Genomic DNA, 20,849 nt, shown 5'->3' on the forward strand with positions numbered 1-20,849 from the left:
TGATCCGGCATACAAAGGTTACAACTGCACCCCGCAACAAGAAAACACGGAGATACGGTAACATTATTCTGATCTCTGTGCAATTGAAAATTCATCTGCACAGTTCACTGGCATGATCTTCAGGTCAGCTGACAAAGCATCCAACTCTGGACTTAATGTTACAAACACAATAACAATGTCAAGTGAAAATATTTGCATGACATTCTCACACGTTACAGGGGGTCGCTCCAACAACTGGAATCATCGAGGCACACAGTTAAAACACATCATCACAATACAGAGCTTCTCTGTTCTCTTTGTAAAAGAAAGATACAATCCTCATCCAAGGAGCACAAGATGTGTGCAATTGCTATGGGCTCAGCTGCTCTTCTTTAGTAGACTTGCATCTGCGATGAGAGAAATAATTCAAATACTAGTTAGACATTAACGAGAACATTAACATGTTGACATGCCAAAAGAGAAGAAACGGTGCGTGTGAAATTCTCTGTTTAAAAGTAAATCAGTTTATATACAAGTATTTTAGTACTTAAAATATGAAAACACAGCATGCTTGAATGATCCAGAAAATGGGCTAGTTAAAAAGGAAGATGGAAGAGAGCAATAAGGCAAAAAAAATCATAATACAGCAAGATTATCTCAGACGTCTGAATTCATGTCATATTAGATGCTGTTTCTCCAAGTAGGTTCTCCCTGAAGCAGAGACTTGGATACACAGCATATCCATTTTGCAGACAAAATCATCATTGACAATTGATTACTCAAATTTTTAAGGAATTTCCAACAGAAGAAAACAAAATATCTAGGAAAAGGGGATTTCAAACAGAAAAAACACCATATAACAAAAAATTGTAATCTTGGTGTCAGCTCAAATAGCAAGTGATGCCATCAGATTACGCAGCTTTGCAGATAATATCACCACCATGATATGATGCAACCTACTAAAGACATAAGGAAAAAAATGTGCAATTTAAGCTTCATGTGTAGAGAGAAGCTCTAAAGTTGCCAGGAAACAGTGAAACAAAACTACAGCATTATGAAAATGCTTAACTTCATTATAAAAAAGGAGTAAATGCAAAATATGTAGGAATACATTTTCCTAACGCCTCAGATTTATGGATTGATGTCATATTATGTACTGATTCATCAAGTAGGTACTCCCTGAAACAGGGACTTGAGTTGACAGAACATCCATTTTGCAGACTTAATCATCACTGGCAACCAAGAGTGACAGTGATTTTGCTGCCAGGTCCTCATAATATCGCACTAGTCAGATGAGAATGAGAAATCATCCCACAAATGAATAATCATTTGAAATGGAATATGCAAAACCATGAGCCCCAAGCCTCCAAATCAATCATCACACGACAATTCTCCTGCAGACTAAAGCATGCAAACAATTCACCAAAAACATTAAGTCTTGATTTCAAAACATCAGTAAAAGCCAATGCTAGGTTCTACCTGACAAACAAAGACTTGAACTAACATACATTTCACATATTGGGCAACTCATAAGTATCAAATAACCCTATCAGGACGAAGAAAAGGCCGATCCAACCGTCAGTGCTTAAATTCATAAGTTCGAAATAGAACACAGGACAAAAAAAAAATAGTGCAAAACCATAGTGCATGTTCGATTAAAAACACCTCAGAAAAAGCCCATACATCTCATTTGAATGTAGGACCCCAAGTAGGTTCTCCCTGAAGAACAGGGACTTGGAGCTACCTACACCTCACATAAGGGGCGACTCATCATAGATTCATAGGAGGACAGGAAAAAGAAATAACGTTCCATCCATCTCCATCTATGTTCTACCGACAAGAAACAAATACTGAACAAAATTTCAGAACAATTACCCAACTAACAACAAATTTTTTCCAATAATATGAAGACACATTTTCTCAAAACATTAGTAAATGATTCATTTCTAAACCTCAGTAAGAGCCATATATCTCATACCAATGTAGGACCCCAAGTAGGTTCTCCCCTGAAATTAAGGGACCTGGAGCAATCTACACCTCATTCACAGGGCAATTTATCATAGGCTACAAGAAGTCAAATAACAATTCTTATATCATTTAACAACAGCTCGTAAACGTCCATAAACACAGGGATTCACGTGTACTGTGTACGTATATCATAGCAATGATCACTAGACAGTGCATTGACTATTCTAGAAGATGGAGTTAAAGCTCAAAACGGCGATCAATGAGGGCGGGCATCATTGTTACGCAGCACATACAGAGTATGGATCCAACGAAACCCCAATAGCGAAACACTACTGTGCAACCACGAGAGATGTACTGAGAGATTTTAGAAGCAATACCACGTTAGATCCAACCAGTGGTAGCTCTGTGCCTCCATGACTGGGTTGTCTTGAGAGTGGACAATCTCAAGAAACCAAAGGTGAGTAGAGGCACATTTACGTACGACGTAGTGGTACTATACCGAAACTATTATTAGATCTGCCTAACAAAATCACAGCCTAATGACATGACAGAACTTCATCCCACGGTAGTCTTCAACTACATCGTAGCAAACAGTAAAACGAGAGCAAACAACTTACCGGACCTCAAGCGCTCGGCTTCTTATCCGGCGAATTAGAAGACTGAGGAGAAGAACCAGACGCAGCCGTAGGAGGAGCGTCGTGGGAGCAGCACCCGCCGGGACCGTGGTGGTGATGATGATGATGGTGGTGCTTCTTGGCCTGCGGCTGCCGCAGGAGCTTGCGCATGTCGAACGCGTCCTCCCCGTCGGCGTAGTACTTGGCCTCGATGTCGTGGATCTGGTAGCCGAGGGTGGACGTGTAGAGGTTGAAGGCGGCACGGTTGGAGCGGCGGACGTGAAGGGAGACATACTCGGCGCCGAAGACCTGGTCCATGGCGGCCTGCGCGGCGGACATGAGCTTGGTGGCGAGCCCTAGCTTGCGGTGGGAGCGGAGGACGGCGAGGGAGGTGATGTGGCCGTGGCAGGGCTCCGAGGGGTCCTCCTCCATCTTGGCGAGCACGTAGCCGACGATGCGGCCGCCGTAGTCCTCGGCGACGAACAGCAGCTGCGGCCACGAGAGCATGTGGTAGAAGTAGTACTTCATCTGGTAGTTCTCCGGCAGGCACATCAGGTTGCACGCCTGCATCGCCAGCAGGTCGTCGATGGTCGCCTGCCGGATGCACACCATCTTCGCAGCCGCAGCCTAACTCTCTCACTACTCTATCAGATGCGGTGGATTGGGTGTTTCTCCGGCGGGATGAGGTGAAGGCAATACGGACGGCGGCGGCCGCTCGGCCTATATATCAATAGAGGAAGGTTAGGGGGCGACCTTTACCTAACCCTAGAGAAAAACGGGCCGAAATGAGCCTCTGGGCCGAGGTTAGGTTGCTCGTTGATATTTTGCCGTAATGGGCCGGCCCATTGTAGAAAGGAGCAAGAGCAACCACTACTTGGTGCATGGATACGAATTTTTTTATTTATATATTTTTGTAGAATTAGTAAAAATATGTGTTCACTTTGAAAAATTACAGATCTATATGCCCGTCCAACGGACGATAAGAACATGTCGCCAATGTAATGGGTGATAGTTCTACCTGGCATGCCATTGAACGAGGCCTATCATCCGGAGTGAGTAACACACGTATAGATATATATTTTTTCAAAATAGATGTATATTTTTGAAAATTTCGAAAATAAAAATATATAAATAAAAAACTCTATGGATACAGGCAGGTAGAGCAGCTCGAAGCTAGAACTATTCAACTTGTCCGGTGCCGCGATTACACGTTGTGCATAACATCGATACAACGCAGACGTGCAGTGCAGTGCAGTGCGTCAAATTGTTGGTGAGCACTATTGGCACCCTTACCAAAGTTTGCCACGACTAGTCAGTCTCTTCGCCTCAAGATTATGAGGCAAAAAAATGAAGTAAAAATAATAATATTTTCTCATATACCATTAGATAAAACTTAAATACCTAAATACCACTGTCACTAAAGTAAATCCTACCCATCATAGACACACCGATAGCATATCAAGGATTTATGAGCGATTTATAAGCATCGTAGACACACCGATAGCATATTAGAAATTTATGAGTTTTTACGGTAACATATAAGGAACGCCAAAAAAAAACCTACCTGAAGCAGGAAGGCCATATGCCCGTGTGTGCATGGCAATATCTGTATGTCCCTCGCTGCAATCGAAAACTATCACACAAAATTAAAACCCGTAGTTTCAGAAGAGGAGGCAAAACAGAAGTACTCAAAAGGTCGATATTTTAAGTTGCTCAATGCAAACTACAAAGTTCATTAGCAACGGATACAATAATACACGAGACGGGAGTTTTCTTTCCTCACTGGAACAGAGAGTTCTGAAGGTGCTTTGAGAGCACGGTTCTAAATAACGACCAGTGCAAGGTTTATGCCCCGTCGGCGAGGAAAGGATTGGCAATCTCGTCGGTTCCATCAGTTGGTGACACCAGCATGACTGCTGTGCCTCTGCAGACCTGCAGGAAACAGCACGGTGTGCATTCAGATCAGCAATTGTAAAGCCCATGAAAAAGAAACATCACATATGCCAAAGTAATTTATTCGCGAGCGACCTAAAAGTTACATAGTTTCTCTAGGCAAGCACAGGATCACTACTACATTCCAGAGGAGAATATACTGGAAATACTAGTGCCTGTGCCTACTTGGTGCTTATTCTTAAAATCAATCACTGATAACAAACTGAGTACAAGCTTGCAAGAAGATTAACTACGGCACAACTCAACATCAGCAACACACGGAGCAACACGACTGGGTACACAAGCTAAAACTCAACATTAGAAAAGAATACTTACAATGAGGCCAAGCTGTCTGGTTTTCCCACACAGTTTCAATGGGTCATCTTGCTCTACAAAAGAAAATTACAAGTTTATAGATCATTACTTTCAACATTGTAAAAGAAAATTTAACATTGTTCCATCTGCATATGTAGTATAGAATCCCTGATCTTTGCAGAACATAGAATCACATGCTTCATTCAGTCTAAACACTTTGTTCAGTGCTAATAAACTGTTATCCTCTCCCTAGTCAATTTTATTTTAGTTAAAACAAAGATGTGCAGAATGTGCTTGTAAATGCTAACTTCCCAAAATAATTGAGGCAGAACACGCTTGTAAATTGTGTCCTAAGTCCTAACTCTAATCAATTTCAATGAGCAAAACCACATATTATACAACAGAAGAGAAGGGATCAGAAAGTACCTCTTTCATACTCAATTGCTTCATCCAGCACTAAGTTCAGCAACTGGTCATATCCCTTTAAAGTTCCAGTTACTGCACACATCCATATGGCAGGTCAGCATATAGAGCACAAACCAGGAAAGCTACAAAAGGGTCCATAATTTGGAACCAGTAAAGGAGCTTACAATTCTCCAACTGCTAGCAAGAGAAAATATGCTAAAGGTGTACAGCTGAAATAATTCCAACATAAAAGGAAGTTGTAAGCCAAGAGATCATGCAAATGATTTGCAATGAACATACCGCATTATAATGCACGATGATGACAACAATCCTAGTTAATTTTGACTTTCCAATTTGTCCTGTTTGTTCTCTACAAAGAATTGTATGCAGGTACATATTTAGCCAGATAGCAAGCCCATATTATGTTTTAGAGTAAATTTCACAAAACCCTAAGTCACAACAAGACAACCCCCCCCCCCCCCCCCCCAACAGATTCATATCACAAGCTGGATAGAGACTAGTACGATTTCACTTAAATGTGTTCCATACTAAATCCTGCTCATGGAGAAGGTGCAAATTTGGAGCACAATGAAAAAAGGAGGGGAGGGGGGATGTGAAATCAACCTTGCCGGCCGCCGGTGAGCTTCACCTGAACGCCCTTGTCGACGAACTTAGCCAGGTCGAGTGCGGTCTCCTTGCGCCCAGCCTGATCAAGACACAAACAAACAGCAACTCAGCCTCGCATCACGAGACACCACACGAAATCAAACCCGCGAACTACCTCGCGCACCAAAAGGGGCATCGACGGTTACCATCTCGAGCCCCGTACGCAACCTAATCCTTCGCGAGCCGCCTCCTACCGCGCCTGGGAGCCGCAAATCGCCGGAAGATTTGCTCGGAGATCCGCCCTAGAAATCGACGCAGCCGCCGCAGCTCGGGAACTCACGGAGAAAGCACCCCTGTCCTTTGGCTTGGGGTTTTGCTTCGCCCTGCTGAAGCGGAATTTTCTTTTTTTTTTTATTTTTTTTTTTATTTGCAAAAATACACGATCATTTTAAAATATTGCACATCTAGACTACTGTTAGATGGATGACACCAAAATGTTATCCTTTCAACGGGCAATAACTTTAAAAAAATAAAGATGTCGCCCATTCAATACGCGATAGCTTTAAAAAAATAAAAAAAAACTCTATGTTCTATTACTCTTAAAATTCGAAATAATACGAAATAGTTATAAAAAATTCTAAAACAAATATATGTCATAGGGATACTATGATCTAGCTAAAAAAATTCAGACAAAACTATAATCTGTACAATGAAAAAAAAGACAAATTTTATTTTACGCAGTTTTGTTTGAGTTGATTTTTTTAAAATATAACATACTTTTTTTCAGAATTCTTTATGATAATTTCGATATTATTTTGAATTTTAAGAGCAATGGAACACAATATTTTTGATTTTTTAAAGGCGTCGTCCGTTGAATGGGCGATGTCTTTTTAAAGTTATCGTCAGTTGGAAATGCGATATCTTGGTTTCACTTATTCAACGAGCGATAGTAGTCTAGATGTATAATATTTTTAAATGATCGTGTATTTTTGTAAATATTAAAATATAAAAATAAAGAAAATTCGCTGGGAGAGTCGTAGCTACGACCAATTTAAAACTGAGAAAGTATGAGATGCACAAGAATATTTTGATGCACATATACACAAACTTAATCTCGTGCATTAGATCCAACACATCTAGGTTTTTTTTTAATTTGAAGTCTTATTGGGCTAAGAGGCTTTGGTGCGATGGATGGCTCCCCACCTCTTATATGACCCATTTAGATTGGATTCAAAACACGAGATTAAATTTATATATATGTACACTAAACTAATTTTGTGCACATGATACTTCCTCTTTGAAACTGGCCCATTGCAATGGGTTACATGCGGCTCGATTGTGGTTTGTATTCCCTTTGCGTTACTTCTAAAGCGTATTTGAAGTGGACGCCTTTCGGTGGACACGAGGACCGTAGCTACGACTCAATTGTAGGATAATCTCTCTGCCATTGCTATTCTTTCAGCTTGCAATCTTGTAAACTATTTTGGAAAGGTGGACCTTGGTGGCTCTGGCGTTGGCCAAATAGCAGTTTATCCTGTGCTCATAACAAAGGTGCACCGCTTTAGCTCCAGGCGATGCCTTATGTTTTAGATGCTAATTCTTTGCTTTCCTATTGTTTCAGGGCATGACTTCTGTTGCACTATATGGTCTTGGCAACATTAGAGATGAACGACTGAATAGAATGTTTCAGGTGCCTTTGCATGAAATTGATTATGACTTTGAAATAACCTACATGCCAGCTTTTTCTTTTTACTGATATCATATTTTGCATCTCAATACTTCAGACACCTCATTCAGTGGATGCAGCCTGGAACTCGAGATGGAGAGTCAGTGTCTGACTGGTTCAATATATTGGTTCTTCATCAGAACAAGTATGCATATGGCATGAAAATAGTTCGTTCATTTATTTTTGGTCCTTCATCCTGCGCACTGAAAAGTAAATTTACACCTCAACTCATACAGGATAAAGACAAACCCTAAAAGTGCCATCAACGAGCATTTCTTACCACGTTTTCTGGACTTTGTTGTATGGGGCCATGAGCATGAATGCCTTATATATCCTCAGGTAATAGCTTGAGATTGCATTTTCTACATTTCATGTTTTTTAAGGAAAAAACTGACCATGCACTTGTCTTCTAATGAACTGTTTATAGGAGGTCCCTGGGATGGGTTCCCACATCACTCAACCAGGCTCATCAGTTGCGACCTCCCTGATTGATGGTGAAGCAAAACCAAAGCATGTTCTTTTGTTAGAAATCAAGGTCTTTTTTTTCGAAACAAAACTCTCTTATTCATGTTGAATTTTCTTGCTGTATTTTCTCATTGCGTAAATGTCTCGTAAATAGGGGAACCAGTACAGGCCAACCAGGATACCTCTGAGGTCTGTCAGACCTTTTGAGTATGCCGAGGTATGTCACTTTCTTATTTCGTGCTTATTTTAGTGTTTGAATCTCATAATTGATATTTGTAGGTTGTGCTAAAAGATGGAGCAGATGTTGACTCTAATGATCAGGCCTCTGTGCTTGAACATTTGGATAAAAATGTGAGTTCTCACATCTCCATTCTGCTTTTAGGTTTTGTCCAGTTTCTTGAGAAGCATTCAAAAATAGAGAGAGAGACCTGCGGTTAGGTTGCAACCTAACCGACCATCACCTTTCTCTGTGTGTGCAGCCACCACCTCATAAGCCACCGTTGCATGGGTCGTCGCGCCTGCCTGGGTGGAGGCCGTGTCACCTGAGAGGGGGCCAAAGCGGAGCCAGCCGAGATTGAGGGTTTGTAGCCAGTGAAGAGGCCCGAAGCCGAGCCAGGATAAAGGCCGCGTAGCCACCGGAGAGCCGCCGGCCGAGTGTGTGGCGTGGTCACGCCACTAGAGAGCCGGCAAGCTGGACCACGTCGTCATGTCGCCAGTGTTGGGGGTGCCCCTCCCCCTCCCCCTCCCCCCATGTTGCCAATATGTGACATTAAACGTCCTATGAACCAATCCAGTACTAAGATTCGCTAATCCAACCACCATGTGCGAAATGTGACATTCTTTTGCAGCTAATCTTACGGTAGTTGGCAAATGGCCTCAGCTTGCGAATACGAGCATTTTTGTAAACATTTGTCTGATCGATGATGTAGCTGCGAGGGATGTTTGCCACCCTTTTCAGCAATGTGTTGAAAATCCATGTAGCACAATCCATCAATCGATCGAAACGGTCACCATAGTAATTCTTATGCAATAATCCTGGCACCTACAATGATCAAGGCTATCATAAACTAAAAAACAGCACAAAGTAAACAAACACAACACTATTGCCACGAGTGGAAAACCAACCTTCATTTGCTCCAAAGCAAGGTTAGTTCCGAGAAGGATAAAGCGTTTCTCCGGATGCTCCTTGACCCACTTCTCTGCCCACGTCGACTTTCCTGAAGCCCGGAGTCCAACCATCATCATGACCTCACATTCACTTTGTTCAAACACAGGGCCAGACACCGCATTCCCATCGGCACAAGCCGAGGCCCAGGGCTCATAACCATCAACCGGCTCCAACCCATCCTCCCTGCTGAATTGCATATCGATGACGACATTCTTCAGCAGGACATGCGAAATGATCGCGGATCCCCATTCCATCGGCCTCACAGGAGCGTGAACCAACCCAAGCCCCTTCTCACCCGCATCAAAATGCTTGGCCACACCGAGCCACTCGCCGTTCCTCGCGAACCCGATCGACGCCATGGGCTTGGAATCGAGGTCTACGGCGCAGACGACCGTGTCCCCGACCCCGAACCTGACGCCGTAGTCGACGAACTTGCGGTGGTGGGAGAACTTCCCCGTGCCCCCGAACCCAAAGCTGTGGTCAGACTCCCCGAGCGCCCCCCACGGGGTCGTCCCCCCGCGACACCCTGATGCGGCAGAGGTGCCGCTCGTTGGCGGCCGTGAGGTCCATCTCCACGGGCTGCTCGGCGACGACGCGGCACCCGAAGCAATATATGTGGTAATTTTACGTATTGGTGGTATTAATTCGATGCCTCCTGAGTACTTTAGCGAGAGCTCTCCATGATAAATGGATACTACAATTCCACGTTATCGATATACTACTATTGAATCAACATAAACAAATATGTAACAGTACTGAGGCTATATTTAATTCTGTTTTTATTGGCTTTTGCTATTCAAAACAATTTTTCAATAGCAGTTTTTGGAAAAACTCAAATCAACCAAACCGACCGAGCCAAACTTTAGTTGTTGGCAGAAAAATACTAGAGCCACAGTAGCTGAAGTAACCAATCGTCAGCGAGTGCTAAGAATTACGACAAATACAACTATTAAGGTTAATCTCACGAAAAAATTATATTAAGGTTAAACTTTAGAAAAAGTGGTTTTCTTATTTTGCATCATGTAGATATCGCCACGTCCTAAACTCTTCATATTTATCTCGTAGCCAAAAAAATGACCGTAGCTATTTGAAAACCACCGAAACCAGGTCAGAATCAGAGTGAAATGGGCAGAAAAACCATTGTCAATACGACCAGCCTTTAGCTACAGCGCTCTCCTGATGCGACCGAACGGGGCCAGAAAAATCGAACTGCGATCTGCATTCTTGATAAACAAGGCAGCCGCTGTGAGCCGCGAATTGAAGCTGCCCCTTGGATCTGAGCAGGAATCAGATCAAGAGAGTCGTAGCGCGGTCAAGCAAGGCACGTCCAGGAGCACGACGCTGCCGCCCGCGCCGCGCGAGATCTGAAGGCGCGAGACGAAGAAAACGAGAGCAAAATTGAGGAGCTCGCGCACGCAGCGGTTGCCGCGTCTCAGATCTCGGCGCGGCGCCTCCCGCCCGGCCCTCCCGGCGAGTGCGCCACTAGCGCGGCCGCGGGGCAGCCCCCGTGCGATCCGATGAGGCGGCGGCCGTTCCTGGACCAGCGGCGGCCGTCGTTCAAGCGGCGGTGGCAGCAGCGGCCGTGGTGGGTGCGCCTCGCGCTCTCCCTCGTCCTCGCCCTCGCCTTCGTCCTCCTCCTCGCCGTCCTCCTCGGCTCCCCCGACCCCGGTGCCTCCCCGTCCACCTCCACCGCCTCATCCGGATCCACGACCACGTCCTCCCCTCTCCTCCGCCAGGTGATCGCATCGTATCTCACTGCTGTTTCGCATTTCGCGGATCATTTCCTTATTTGAGTATTTGACTACGAGTATGCCAATTTTAGTTAGTAGTCATTACAGCTGCTGAATCTGCTAGCTGTGTAGTGCCAACTGTTGTGGGAAGATGATGAGTGCTAGCGAGTAGCATCTGAAAGATTTCAACCTCTTGTGTGCAGAGATCTTACCTCGAGGGCATCTCGGATGCGCTCAACATGACCGATGAAATGCTGAGTGCTCGCTCATTTTCAAGGCAGCTCACGGACCAGATTTCACTCGCCAAGACATACGTCGTGGTCGCCAAAGAAGCCAATAACCTGCAGTTTGCTGCAGAGCTCAGTGCGCAGGTACGGCGGGCGCAGAGCATCCTTGCACACGCCGCAGCCCATGGGGACATGGTAATGGAGCAGGAAGCAGAGAAGGCGATCAGGGACATGTCTATGCTGTTCTTCCAGGCGCAGCAGTTGCGGTATGATAGCGGGGTCACAATCATGAAGTTGAAAGGTCAGATTCAGTCCCTAGAGGAGAAGTCGAAAGCGGAGGCGGATAAGAGCACAAAATATGGGCAGATTGCTGCCGAGGAGCTCCCAAAGGGGCTTTATTGCCTTGGAGTCCGGTTAACCATGGAATGGTTCAACAGTCCTGAGCTTCAGAGGAAGTTTTCAGATAGGAGCCCAGCAGTGCAGAGCAATCTAAGGGATAACGGCCTCTACCATTTTTGTGTCTTCTCAGACAACATCCTTGCTGTCTCAGTTGTCGTCAATTCTACAGCTATAAACTCAAAGCACCCTGAAAAGATTGTTATTCACCTAGTGACCGATGAGTTGAACTATGCTCCAATGAAGGCCTGGTTTGCCATGAATGATTACAGAGGGGTCACTGTGGAGATACAAAAGGTGGAGGACTTCAGCTGGCTCAATGCGTCATATGTTCCCGTTCTTAGACAGCTGCAGAACACTGCCACCCAGAAGTTCTACTTCTCTGGCAGTGGTAATCGTGGAACACCAATTAAATTCAGGAATCCAAAGTACTTATCCATGCTTAACCACCTGAGGTTTTACATCCCAGAAATATACCCTGATTTGGATAAGGTGGTATTTCTTGATGATGATATCGTTGTTCAGAGGGACTTATCAGAATTGTTTACTATCAACCTCAATGGTAATGTGATGGGTGCTGTAGAGACTTGCATGGAAACATTCCACAGGTTTCATAAGTATCTTAACCATTCCCATCCTCTTATTCGTGCTCATTTTGACCCTGATGCTTGTGGCTGGGCATTCGGTATGAATGTGCTCGATCTTATCGAATGGAGGAAGAAGAATGTGACAGGTATATATCATTATTGGCAGGAGCGTAATGCTGATCATACCCTATGGAAGCTTGGGTCTTTGCCGCCTGGGCTTCTTGCTTTCTATGGCTTGGTTGAAGCACTAGACCCCAAATGGCATGTCTTGGGGCTTGGCTACACAACTGTGGATCCTGCTACTATCAAGGAAGGAGCAGTACTTCATTACAATGGAAATATGAAGCCATGGCTGAAAATTGGAATGGAGAAGTACAAGAGCTTTTGGGACAACTATGTGGACTATTCACACCCTCTGCTTCAGCGGTGCTTCATGCGTTGATTAATGTGTATCAACATTAGAAACTTTTGTGAGCTCCCTGGTAGAAATGTTTCAAGTGCCTGCTCCAACTTCCACACGTAAACATTGTAGTAAAATCAGTTGGCTTTGTTCTAAAGTTACAGCCTAGGACTAAACATCAATGGCTGTTTATACTAGCATCTGTAGTTGATGGAGCACAACAATCACAAATATCACCGGCCACAGGTAAACAGCACAAGAGCTAAGATTGACATGTAGTAGGCTGCTACTTGAACAACATCCATTATTTACATTCATAACTTGCAACTGCCAATGTAATTTTTCCATTTTTTATTTTTTTGAGTGAGATAGAATGGAGATCATGTAGAATTGATTTGAAATTCTTGAGGTGGTACAAGAAGTTTTGAGTTACATATTCCTATTTTTTGGATGTTCAGACAGCTCAACCTTTTTATCTATTTATACATCTTGCGAAGTAAAGTCGCCATATCTCCTCAGCAGATCTATCAGAATTTGTTTTGTATTTTTTGCTGCTCAATGTTGTCTTATCTTCTGTGTGAGACCAATAGAGCTTATTTTCAAATCCATGTATAGTGGGAAAAAAGTACATCAATACTGTATGTAATACGAGTGAAGTCAGTGCATCTATTCTATGAGGAGAGAATATGGCTTCATCGCATGTGGGTGCAGCAATCATAAGGAAGGTTTTTAGTGTTAAACCTTAGGAAAACTTACTAAAAGGTTTTAATGTTAAACCTTACCGAAGCTTAGAGCCTATTTGGTAGATCTCTTTTTGATCGAAATTTTCTGGAGGGAGTGATTCTCTGAGGAAAGTGATTATGCGGCTGAAAGTGATTCTCTAATGTAAACTCTATGGAGTGAGTGATTCTGTATGTGAAATGAATCGAGGGAAGTTACTTTTTTCAGCTCCTAATATCTAGTTCGTTTCAGAGAATCACACCCACAGATTTCACTTAGAGAGCTAAAACTAAAAAAATTGTTTGGCAGAGCTTCTCCTTGCTACAGTCGGGGAGCTGCTCTGGGAGCTCTGCCAAACAGGCCCTTACTATTGAAAGGACTTCATATGAGCTACAATGCAGGCAGGTGTTTACAGGAAACATAGTGTAAATACAGTGCATTATCAAGTCCAAGAAGGAATCCATTTATAACATGAAAATATGCTATTTATGCTGCCATCAGCTACAAAATGACAACTATAGCTGTTTATCTGTTATTTTTTTTCTTCTTTACTTCTCTTCAGAGGTATCCAGCGTATAACTATGGATCTGTTTATGGGTTTGCTGCGGCATCTACCTCCATTTGATGACTCCCATTGTTACTGCTAGCAGTACCAGTAGCCCTCTTCTTCCTTCTAGATCTGAACTTTCTCCTCCTATGTCTCTTGCTTGTTTCATTTCTTTCATCATTATTTGTGATCATGCTGGGGTTTACACCTGAGGGATCAGAAACAGGTTTCATAGCTTGCGTATTGTTTTGGTTGGCTTCACTGAAGCTTTCTTCTGAGGTCTCCAACTTGCCATCAGGATTTATTTCTTCCTCTGCTTCTTTGACAACTGCATTGCCATCTTCCTTTTCCAGCAGTTTATTGTCTCTGCTGTGGTAGCTGACCTCGCCTTGGGGATCCTCCAACTGTCTTGTGCCATCCAGTTCTTCTTTGCTGACTTCCTGATTGTCTGTCAGCTTTTGGCTCTGTGGAAGTTCAGGTTTATCAGAATGACTTCCCTCTGGAGCATCATCTGAATGTCCATTGGCATCACCATTATTCTCCCGCAGCTGATCATCTTCCATGTTAGTTGTCAACTTCAAAAACTGTTCTTTTGAGGAATTATTATCTTGTTGGTTGCTCTCTGATGCAGTGGTGTTGTAGGAATTTTGTTCTTCTTCTGGAGCAGGTATGGAATCAATGGAGTTTTCAGATTTGTCAAGTACCACAGTTGTGTCAGAAGTTGCATTTTCGTTGTTTGCTCCCACCACAATGCTCTCGTCCTGGTGGCTGCTCTCTGATGCAGTAGTGTTGTTGGAATTTTCTTCTTCTGCTGTAGCTGGTATGGAATCACTGGAGTTTTCAGATTTGTTAAGTACCACAGTGTCAGAAGTTGCATTTTCGTTGTTTGCTCCCACTACAATGCTGTCATCCTGGTGGCTACTCTCTGATGCAGTAGTGTTGTTGGGATTTTCTTCTTCTGCTGTAGCAGGTATGGAATCACTGGAATTTTCAGATTTGTCAAGCTCAGCTTCTTTTTGCTGCAGGATAGTTGTCATCTGATCAGGGTTTGACGCAGCTGCGTTCTCTTTCATTTGGTTGATATGGCTCTCTTTCTCCACAAGAGCTGCTTCCAATTCTTTCTGGGTGTTGGTAAGATATGTGGTGGTAGTTTCTGAATCCATGAGCTTGTTTTTCAGTTGTGCCCTCTCAATACTTAGGACAGATGTTTTGGCTTCCAGTTCGTCCACTTTCCGCCTCATCTCTTTATTAACTTCCTTTTCTTTCTGGCAAAAACGAGATAGCAATATTTGATCAATGAGATGTTCTTGAATAGTGGGCCGGATAAACAATTCATAGAGCACACTAACAGAAAAGGCAGATAGAAAGCTCTAAATGTGCACCAGCTATGGCAGTTTACCATCAACAAATGAACCATATCTTCATCGCAATATTATTTACTTGCAGAATAATAGGATATTCAATCGAATGTATCAACGTACTTGCATTTAGAAATTAGATTCTGATATGATGCCTCCAGCTTACAGTATGTCTGCAAATGGCATCAATATGGAAGTCTTCTAAGGGGTGATTTATATGAACTATGAACTTATGAAGGCATGGTTCTAGATTTGACAGTATCCTCGTGGTCTGTGTGTGAAAGATTCCACGTGTGCAATACTGTAGCTTTGTTGTACCCGTACTTCTACTGAGTTCCTGTTTCCAATTTGGGAATCATTATGTTGTTTAAGAAATCTGGGCAATCTAAGGGCAGAATACAATGCGCCGAATTGCTACTTTGAGGACACCATATTCCCTATCATGTATCTATGGTATCAGCATTTCAGTACAATTGTCTTCAGTACAAGGTGGAACTATGTTCTTCAGAACTTCAGATGGATGCTATGAGAATTAATTTTCTATTGCAGCTTAGAAATCAGTGACTAAAAGGAGTAAACTCAACTGATAGCTCATTGCTCAAAAGTACTTTATAATTGATCGTCCAGGGGATGAAAAACTGGACAGCCATAATCTACTGGCAGAGTCAGTCAACAAATAAAGAAGCAACTAGCTTCCAGAAAGACAATTTTTTTAGGGAAGCAGAAAGACAATTGTGATGCATGTAAACTCATATCCATACCTCCAGGAGTACTTGGAGGAGGATGAGCTGCTGGTCATGTTCCTGGAGTAGGACGGCAAAAACACGGCGCTCCCTCATCTTGTGCAAGATGCCGACGCTCAGCGCGGCGGCGCTGATGGCCAGCAGCACCAGCAGCAGGTAGGGGGGCACCCTCTTGTTGTTTCCCATTGCGTGGTCTCTTGATCTGTGCTTTCTTGCATCCATATTCCTCTCTGTATGCACCTTCTTATTAACACCCTTCCAGGATCTTATGCTGTTTACTGCAGAACGGGACAACTGCTGTGGCAGCAGTGTGAAGAAACTGGAGCTTCCTTTTCAATTGCTTGGGTTCTGGAAAGAGAAGTAAACTTGCTTGGGAATGGAGGAACGAGACACTAGGAGGTGCCAACTTGAGGGCTAATTCATATTATGTATGCTTCACTTGCTTCCAGTTGAGGCACATGCTCGCTCTAGTTGATTTGTTTGAGCCTTAGAGAGAAATAAAGTCCGGCCCTCGTTGACTTGTGCTAGTTATCGTGAGACATTAGCAATAGTATTAACTGGAGTACGATGCTTGCATTTTCATTCGATCTCGCAGTAAAGGTATCTCTGATCACAAATTAGCAGTAGTATTAACTGGAGTACGATGCTTGCATTTGCATCTGATCTCGCAGTAAAGGTATCTCTCTGCTCACAAATTTGTTCAGAGCCAAGCCAAAGCTCCATCATGCAGCATCAGATGTTCACATTCACTGTCCATTAAACTCAGCATTCTACATGCACAACTGGATGAGGGCATCCTCGAAAGTTTAGAATGACAAAAAAGGGTTGAGTACTTTTCCCATGGAATTCAAGCAATTCATGACCAAAGTCCTGAAAAGTTTACTCCCAAGATAGGGGCTTCATGAAGTGTGTAACTCGGGAAATGGCCATCTTCATCAAAATTTCCTTGAGCAGCCAGAATTTTTTGTTTTTTGAGAAATGTGTACAGGAGTACAGGACTCCGCAATTTAACATCTATAATCAAGAGGCGTGATTAAAAAAATGATCCTAACGTGAGCAATAATGAAGTTATGTTACACAAAATAATCCTAAACGTGTCGTGAAAGTCATCGTGGCCCTAGTCCCTATCTTTGCGGAAGTTGCAAGCATATGCAGCATCTTACAGCGCTTGCAGAGCATTTTAACTAATCCATACAGCTCAAAGTCCCATCCCTAATGAACTGGCAAGTCGATGGCAGAAGGTATCGAGTCTCCTCGAGGGTTTAGCTTGCAATGAAGTTACTATAGCAATCAATCAATGCAGGCTACTAAACTCTTAACAATCTTGAAAATCTCCATTGCTTTTTATCACTAATCGGTTCAACTGAAAGAAACAGCATGCGTTGGTGATCCGCATAACAGATGTCGTCACTCGTCATCATGGTAGGCTTAAAGCAGGAAACCCACTTGACGTTGTGCCAAATCTGACAACATCAATACAAGATAAAATTAAGATATCGAAAACTCTAAATAATAAAACTACAACAGAATATATGGTAAGCTTGAAGTAAACACAGAGAAGTAACGAAGATTACCCGATGGTAATCAGGTCAACAAATATCAAGTTCCCAGTACTCAAATATAGTTAAGAAAGAGCCTGTCCATTCCGGAAATATGACAATACTCTGGCACCACACAGTTATATGACCTTCAGAACTTCACTGAGGACAAGTGCCCACTGTGTCCAATGTGTTCCTCCCTTCACGCCAGTATGTTTCAAGAGAGAAGATCAGTTCAAGAGATAACGAGAGGTTTTATTTGATGTGTCTGGACTCAGACTCTCAGCACCAGATAAAGTGCTATTTGAATCACTTGTGCATGATAGCGCAAGCAAGAGAGTAGCCAGGATGCAAGGATCCTGACTGAATAACATGAGGATCTCAGCTGACCTGACAGAAGACAGCGTATGGATCTCTTAAGGGCCCATCACATGACAGTTCACTTGTGCTTCCATCAACGAATGTACCATCAGCAAAAATGACCTGATTCCAGTGGGTTAGTAACTTTAGTATCATAGAACAAAAAAGGAAGCATGTAGATAAACAGTACAGCATGTAGTATTTGGAACAAATGAATATTTCATCGACAATTAAGTATATAAAATAATCCATCCTTAACATTTTAATGCATATAATAACTTGAACAATAAGCACAATTCAATGCTAGAAGGTATACAAACACACCTCTGAAGCATAGCCAGGAGTTTCCCCAGCAGTTGGTTTTATAAAAGATCCTACTGGGCAAGTCTGTTGCACCACTTCACAGAACGCTATGAGTCTATCTCTGTTGCCAAGCTCTACTGCCTGAGAAAAAAAAAATCGAGTTTTCATTTATTCCTTGGCCTCAAAATGCTTTAACACTTGGTATCGCTGAAATGCACAGTATGGCAGTATGTATTGTTGTAAAGCGGGTTGGCCTTGTCAAACTTAAACTCCCTAAATAGATGATTCCTTCGGCTTGTGTTCATCGTGAAATCGAAACCTTCAAATAGTACAATAATTTCATTGGCTCTCCTGTTCTTCTCTATTAATCTTTCTTTTGCAGTCTGTTTTTCCCTACATCAGCGTCCTTAATGTCTGATACATTGCAGTTAACTCTGCTGATCCTTTTTTATTAAAAACAAACAAACCGTAAGACCTATGTATCATGCTTGTGTGAATATGCATGTGCTAGCTATTTATCTAAGGCTAAATTTAACCTGCACAATATCATGGCGAGGAACCCTCGGAAGTGGCTGAACTCTATAGCCCTTGGCTGACATGACTTCCGCAATTAGCAAACCTCCCTGTAGATTGTATCAGATCAAAATTTGCACACATAGTTTCATCAAAGATGTGATAATTAGGAGAACCTACTTTTACTGCTTCTCCAACCATTTGTGGAGCAAGAAACAAGCCTTGAAACAGTGCACGCATAACATGGCCGGGTGTTGACCCAAACTCCACCCCAAGGCCAGGTGCAGATAGGCGAGCTGCAACTGCTGCAACCAAATCTTTCTTCCCAGCAACATAACCACCACAAGGCGCAATAGTTCCACCTGGGTTCTTTATCAAACTACCGGCAATCAAATCTGCTCCCTGCCATGAAAACACACAATGAGATGAAACTCGTGCTCATGAGATGGTGACAACCATGGACATACCACCATTGCAGGTTCCGATGCCTCAACAAATTCACCATAGCAATTGTCAACCATCACCATGCAGTTTGGATTTTGCATCTGTAACGAGATCAAGTCCAGATTGTCGAAAATGGCAGCACATACAAGAGCTACAATATACATAGAATATTCTGGCACCTATACACAGAATAATCTTACCTTGATCAAATCTATAGCTCTGCGAATATCTGCAACGCTTAGACTCTTGCGCCATGAATATCCGCAAGATCTCTGTATGAAAGCACATCCAGTTTCTGGTCTGATGGCACAAGCAAGAGCATTCCAATCAAGGCCACCATCTGCTGCAAGCTACAACTGAAGCCTCATCAGCAACCCATCCATAGCACAATGCAACACACTCTAGCCAGTAGCCATTGCGCGTTTGTGAAGAGAGAAATTGTCACACCGGAACTTCTCGGTACGCCACTCCGAAATCCTTGAGTGACCCTACATTGGCCCACCCTCTGATCCCAATCACCTCCTCTAAGGTATCGTACGGAGGCCCAGCCACCGCCAGGAGCTGCAGAAAACACTCCTCAAATCTCAAGCCGAGGCACAGCCAACATTTGTTCTTTAAGTTCATCCAGCCCCTTACCTCATGCCCAGGCCTCAGAAGCGCAAACAGAGCACATGCAATGGCGTGCGTGCCGGAGAAGAACTGGCATCGATCGAGCAATTAGTTCATCACGAGGAGCTCAGCTGAGCTGAACAACGAATGAACCAAAACGAGATCGTGTTGTGTGCGGAGGTGGAACCTGGGGGCGCACAATGGCAGCCTCGGCGCAGACGATTTCGGCGAAGACGGCGTCCAGCGCTTCCCTGCCGCCCCCGTCGTCGTGGCCGTACCCCGTCGACCCACCGAAGTGCTGTGCACACGCGCGAGTGCGTTTTTAGTAGCGCACGAGTAGAGCGGACCGCGGAGTAACAGAGGATTAAGGGGTTACGTGCGGGGCGACGCGGGCTCGTCGAAAGGCGGCGGCGACGCGGGAGGAGTTGAGTGCGATTGCGCGGTCCACCGCGCGGAACTCCGCCTGCAGCGACTCCGCCGCGCGGGACACTGCCGGGTGAAACGCCGGGTCGGCCGCGGACGCGGACGCGGACGCACGACACTGGGCACCGCGCGGGGCGGAGGCGGGAGCGGCGCGAGGCCACGCCCACGCGGGGGAGGCCAAGCTGGTGGTGATGGCCGCCGCCATCGCCTCGGAGCCAGGCAGTAACCAACCCGGCCGGCTGGGTTACGCAAAGGGTAACGCTCTCGTCCGGCCGTCCGACGCGAGGCCAAAAAAATCGGACGCATACCCATCCACCGTATAATTCTTATCCCTTCCACAGATCTATCTTCTGCTAAAAAGGATCAACTTCCTTTCAAAGTTCATTCTCCAGAGATCTATAATATATGTGCTTATATGTTATATGTTAATTTATCTTCTTACTCGGATTGTTTTTGAAATATCGATGCTGCTAGGAGAGAAATTTTCTAGCACGGTAGGACTAAAAGAAAAGAACACTTGATTGTATGGATAAGATTTGTAAACCTAAGAAAAAAGAAGGTATGTGTATCAAGGATTTAAATAAAATAAACTATGCTTTGTATGTAAATGGTGGTGATGTTTAGAGAACAACGAAAAGAAGTAGCAGGAGATTGTTAAAAAAAAATACCTCTCTAATACATCTATTGCTCCTGTCAAACATAAATTTGATGATTTCTCTGGTTAAACTGATCTTTTAAAGGTTAAGCCTATATACCTTTTTAGAAGAAAATAC

At 43.7% G+C, this 20,849-nt stretch overlaps 6 protein-coding genes, 1 long non-coding RNA gene and 2 other non-coding genes across 12 annotated transcripts; 2 read left to right on the top strand and 7 right to left on the bottom strand.

Annotated features, from left to right (window-relative positions):
* Positions 1-38: 38 nt before the first annotated feature.
* LOC133925072 (N-terminal acetyltransferase A complex catalytic subunit NAA10-like) lies at positions 39-4,242 on the bottom strand. 2 transcript variants are annotated; one of them, XM_062370896.1, is made up of 3 exons: positions 4,126-4,242; positions 2,570-3,281; positions 39-386 (listed from the first exon to the last, which is right to left on the bottom strand). In XM_062370896.1, the coding sequence occupies exon 2, from the start codon at positions 3,171-3,173 to the stop codon at positions 2,571-2,573; it is 603 nt and encodes a 200-aa protein (XP_062226880.1). In that variant the 5' UTR covers positions 3,174-3,281; positions 4,126-4,242; the 3' UTR covers positions 39-386; position 2,570. The 2 variants fall into 2 exon arrangements, with proteins under 2 accessions (XP_062226880.1, XP_062226879.1); XM_062370895.1 differs by having other exon boundaries at positions 2,565-3,281; positions 4,126-4,240.
* On the bottom strand, positions 1,643-1,757 carry LOC133925740 (small nucleolar RNA Z278). Its single transcript, XR_009911007.1, has one exon. It is a non-coding gene; the product is annotated as a small nucleolar RNA Z278 (small nucleolar RNA).
* Positions 1,930-2,044, bottom strand: LOC133925741 (small nucleolar RNA Z278). Its single transcript, XR_009911008.1, has one exon. It is a non-coding gene; the product is annotated as a small nucleolar RNA Z278 (small nucleolar RNA).
* A 2-nt stretch (positions 4,243-4,244) lies between the features above and the next one.
* LOC133925074 (sm-like protein LSM7) lies at positions 4,245-6,202 on the bottom strand. 3 transcript variants are annotated; one of them, XM_062370900.1, is made up of 5 exons: positions 6,026-6,202; positions 5,838-5,919; positions 5,235-5,306; positions 4,830-4,882; positions 4,245-4,493 (listed from the first exon to the last, which is right to left on the bottom strand). In XM_062370900.1, exons 1-5 carry the CDS (start codon positions 6,026-6,028, stop codon positions 4,407-4,409), a joined length of 297 nt encoding a protein of 98 aa, XP_062226884.1. In that variant the 5' UTR covers positions 6,029-6,202; the 3' UTR covers positions 4,245-4,406. The 3 variants fall into 3 exon arrangements, with proteins under 3 accessions (XP_062226884.1, XP_062226883.1, XP_062226882.1); XM_062370899.1 differs by having other exon boundaries at positions 6,004-6,202; XM_062370898.1 differs by having other exon boundaries at positions 5,995-6,202.
* A 2,604-nt stretch (positions 6,203-8,806) lies between these two features.
* Positions 8,807-9,787, bottom strand: LOC133925628 (uncharacterized; the record flags this gene model as incomplete). Its single annotated transcript, XM_062371491.1, is given in 3 exon segments — positions 8,807-9,052; positions 9,136-9,678; positions 9,680-9,787. Coding segments are annotated over 3 exon segments (897 nt in total), but the record flags the coding sequence as incomplete, so codon positions are not given.
* Positions 9,788-10,357: 570 nt separating this feature from the next.
* LOC133925075 (probable galacturonosyltransferase 10) lies at positions 10,358-12,958 on the top strand. Its single transcript, XM_062370901.1, has 2 exons — positions 10,358-10,914; positions 11,112-12,958. The coding sequence occupies exons 1-2, from the start codon at positions 10,696-10,698 to the stop codon at positions 12,558-12,560; spliced, it is 1,668 nt and encodes a 555-aa protein (XP_062226885.1). The 5' UTR covers positions 10,358-10,695; the 3' UTR covers positions 12,561-12,958.
* Positions 12,959-13,606: 648 nt separating this feature from the next.
* On the bottom strand, positions 13,607-16,152 carry LOC133925077 (uncharacterized). The gene is made up of 2 exons (XM_062370902.1): positions 15,905-16,152; positions 13,607-15,050 (listed from the first exon to the last, which is right to left on the bottom strand). The coding sequence occupies exons 1-2, from the start codon at positions 16,106-16,108 to the stop codon at positions 13,830-13,832; spliced, it is 1,425 nt and encodes a 474-aa protein (XP_062226886.1). The 5' UTR covers positions 16,109-16,152; the 3' UTR covers positions 13,607-13,829.
* LOC133925079 (uncharacterized) lies at positions 14,213-16,285 on the top strand. The gene is made up of 3 exons (XR_009910894.1): positions 14,213-14,348; positions 14,428-16,042; positions 16,149-16,285. It is a non-coding gene; the product is annotated as an uncharacterized LOC133925079 (long non-coding RNA).
* A 532-nt stretch (positions 16,286-16,817) lies between these two features.
* LOC133925078 (uncharacterized) lies at positions 16,818-20,377 on the bottom strand. The gene is made up of 12 exons (XM_062370903.1): positions 20,030-20,377; positions 19,841-19,951; positions 19,681-19,743; positions 19,492-19,605; positions 19,245-19,394; positions 19,068-19,145; positions 18,781-19,002; positions 18,624-18,710; positions 18,109-18,228; positions 17,815-17,907; positions 17,461-17,624; positions 16,818-17,349 (listed from the first exon to the last, which is right to left on the bottom strand). Exons 1-11 carry the CDS (start codon positions 20,279-20,281, stop codon positions 17,565-17,567), a joined length of 1,350 nt encoding a protein of 449 aa, XP_062226887.1. The 5' UTR covers positions 20,282-20,377; the 3' UTR covers positions 16,818-17,349; positions 17,461-17,564.
* Positions 20,378-20,849: the final 472 nt, after the last annotated feature.

This window comes from Phragmites australis, chromosome 7 (genome assembly GCF_958298935.1).
Source record: "Phragmites australis chromosome 7, lpPhrAust1.1, whole genome shotgun sequence".
NCBI classification, from domain to species: domain Eukaryota; kingdom Viridiplantae; phylum Streptophyta; class Magnoliopsida; order Poales; family Poaceae; genus Phragmites; species Phragmites australis.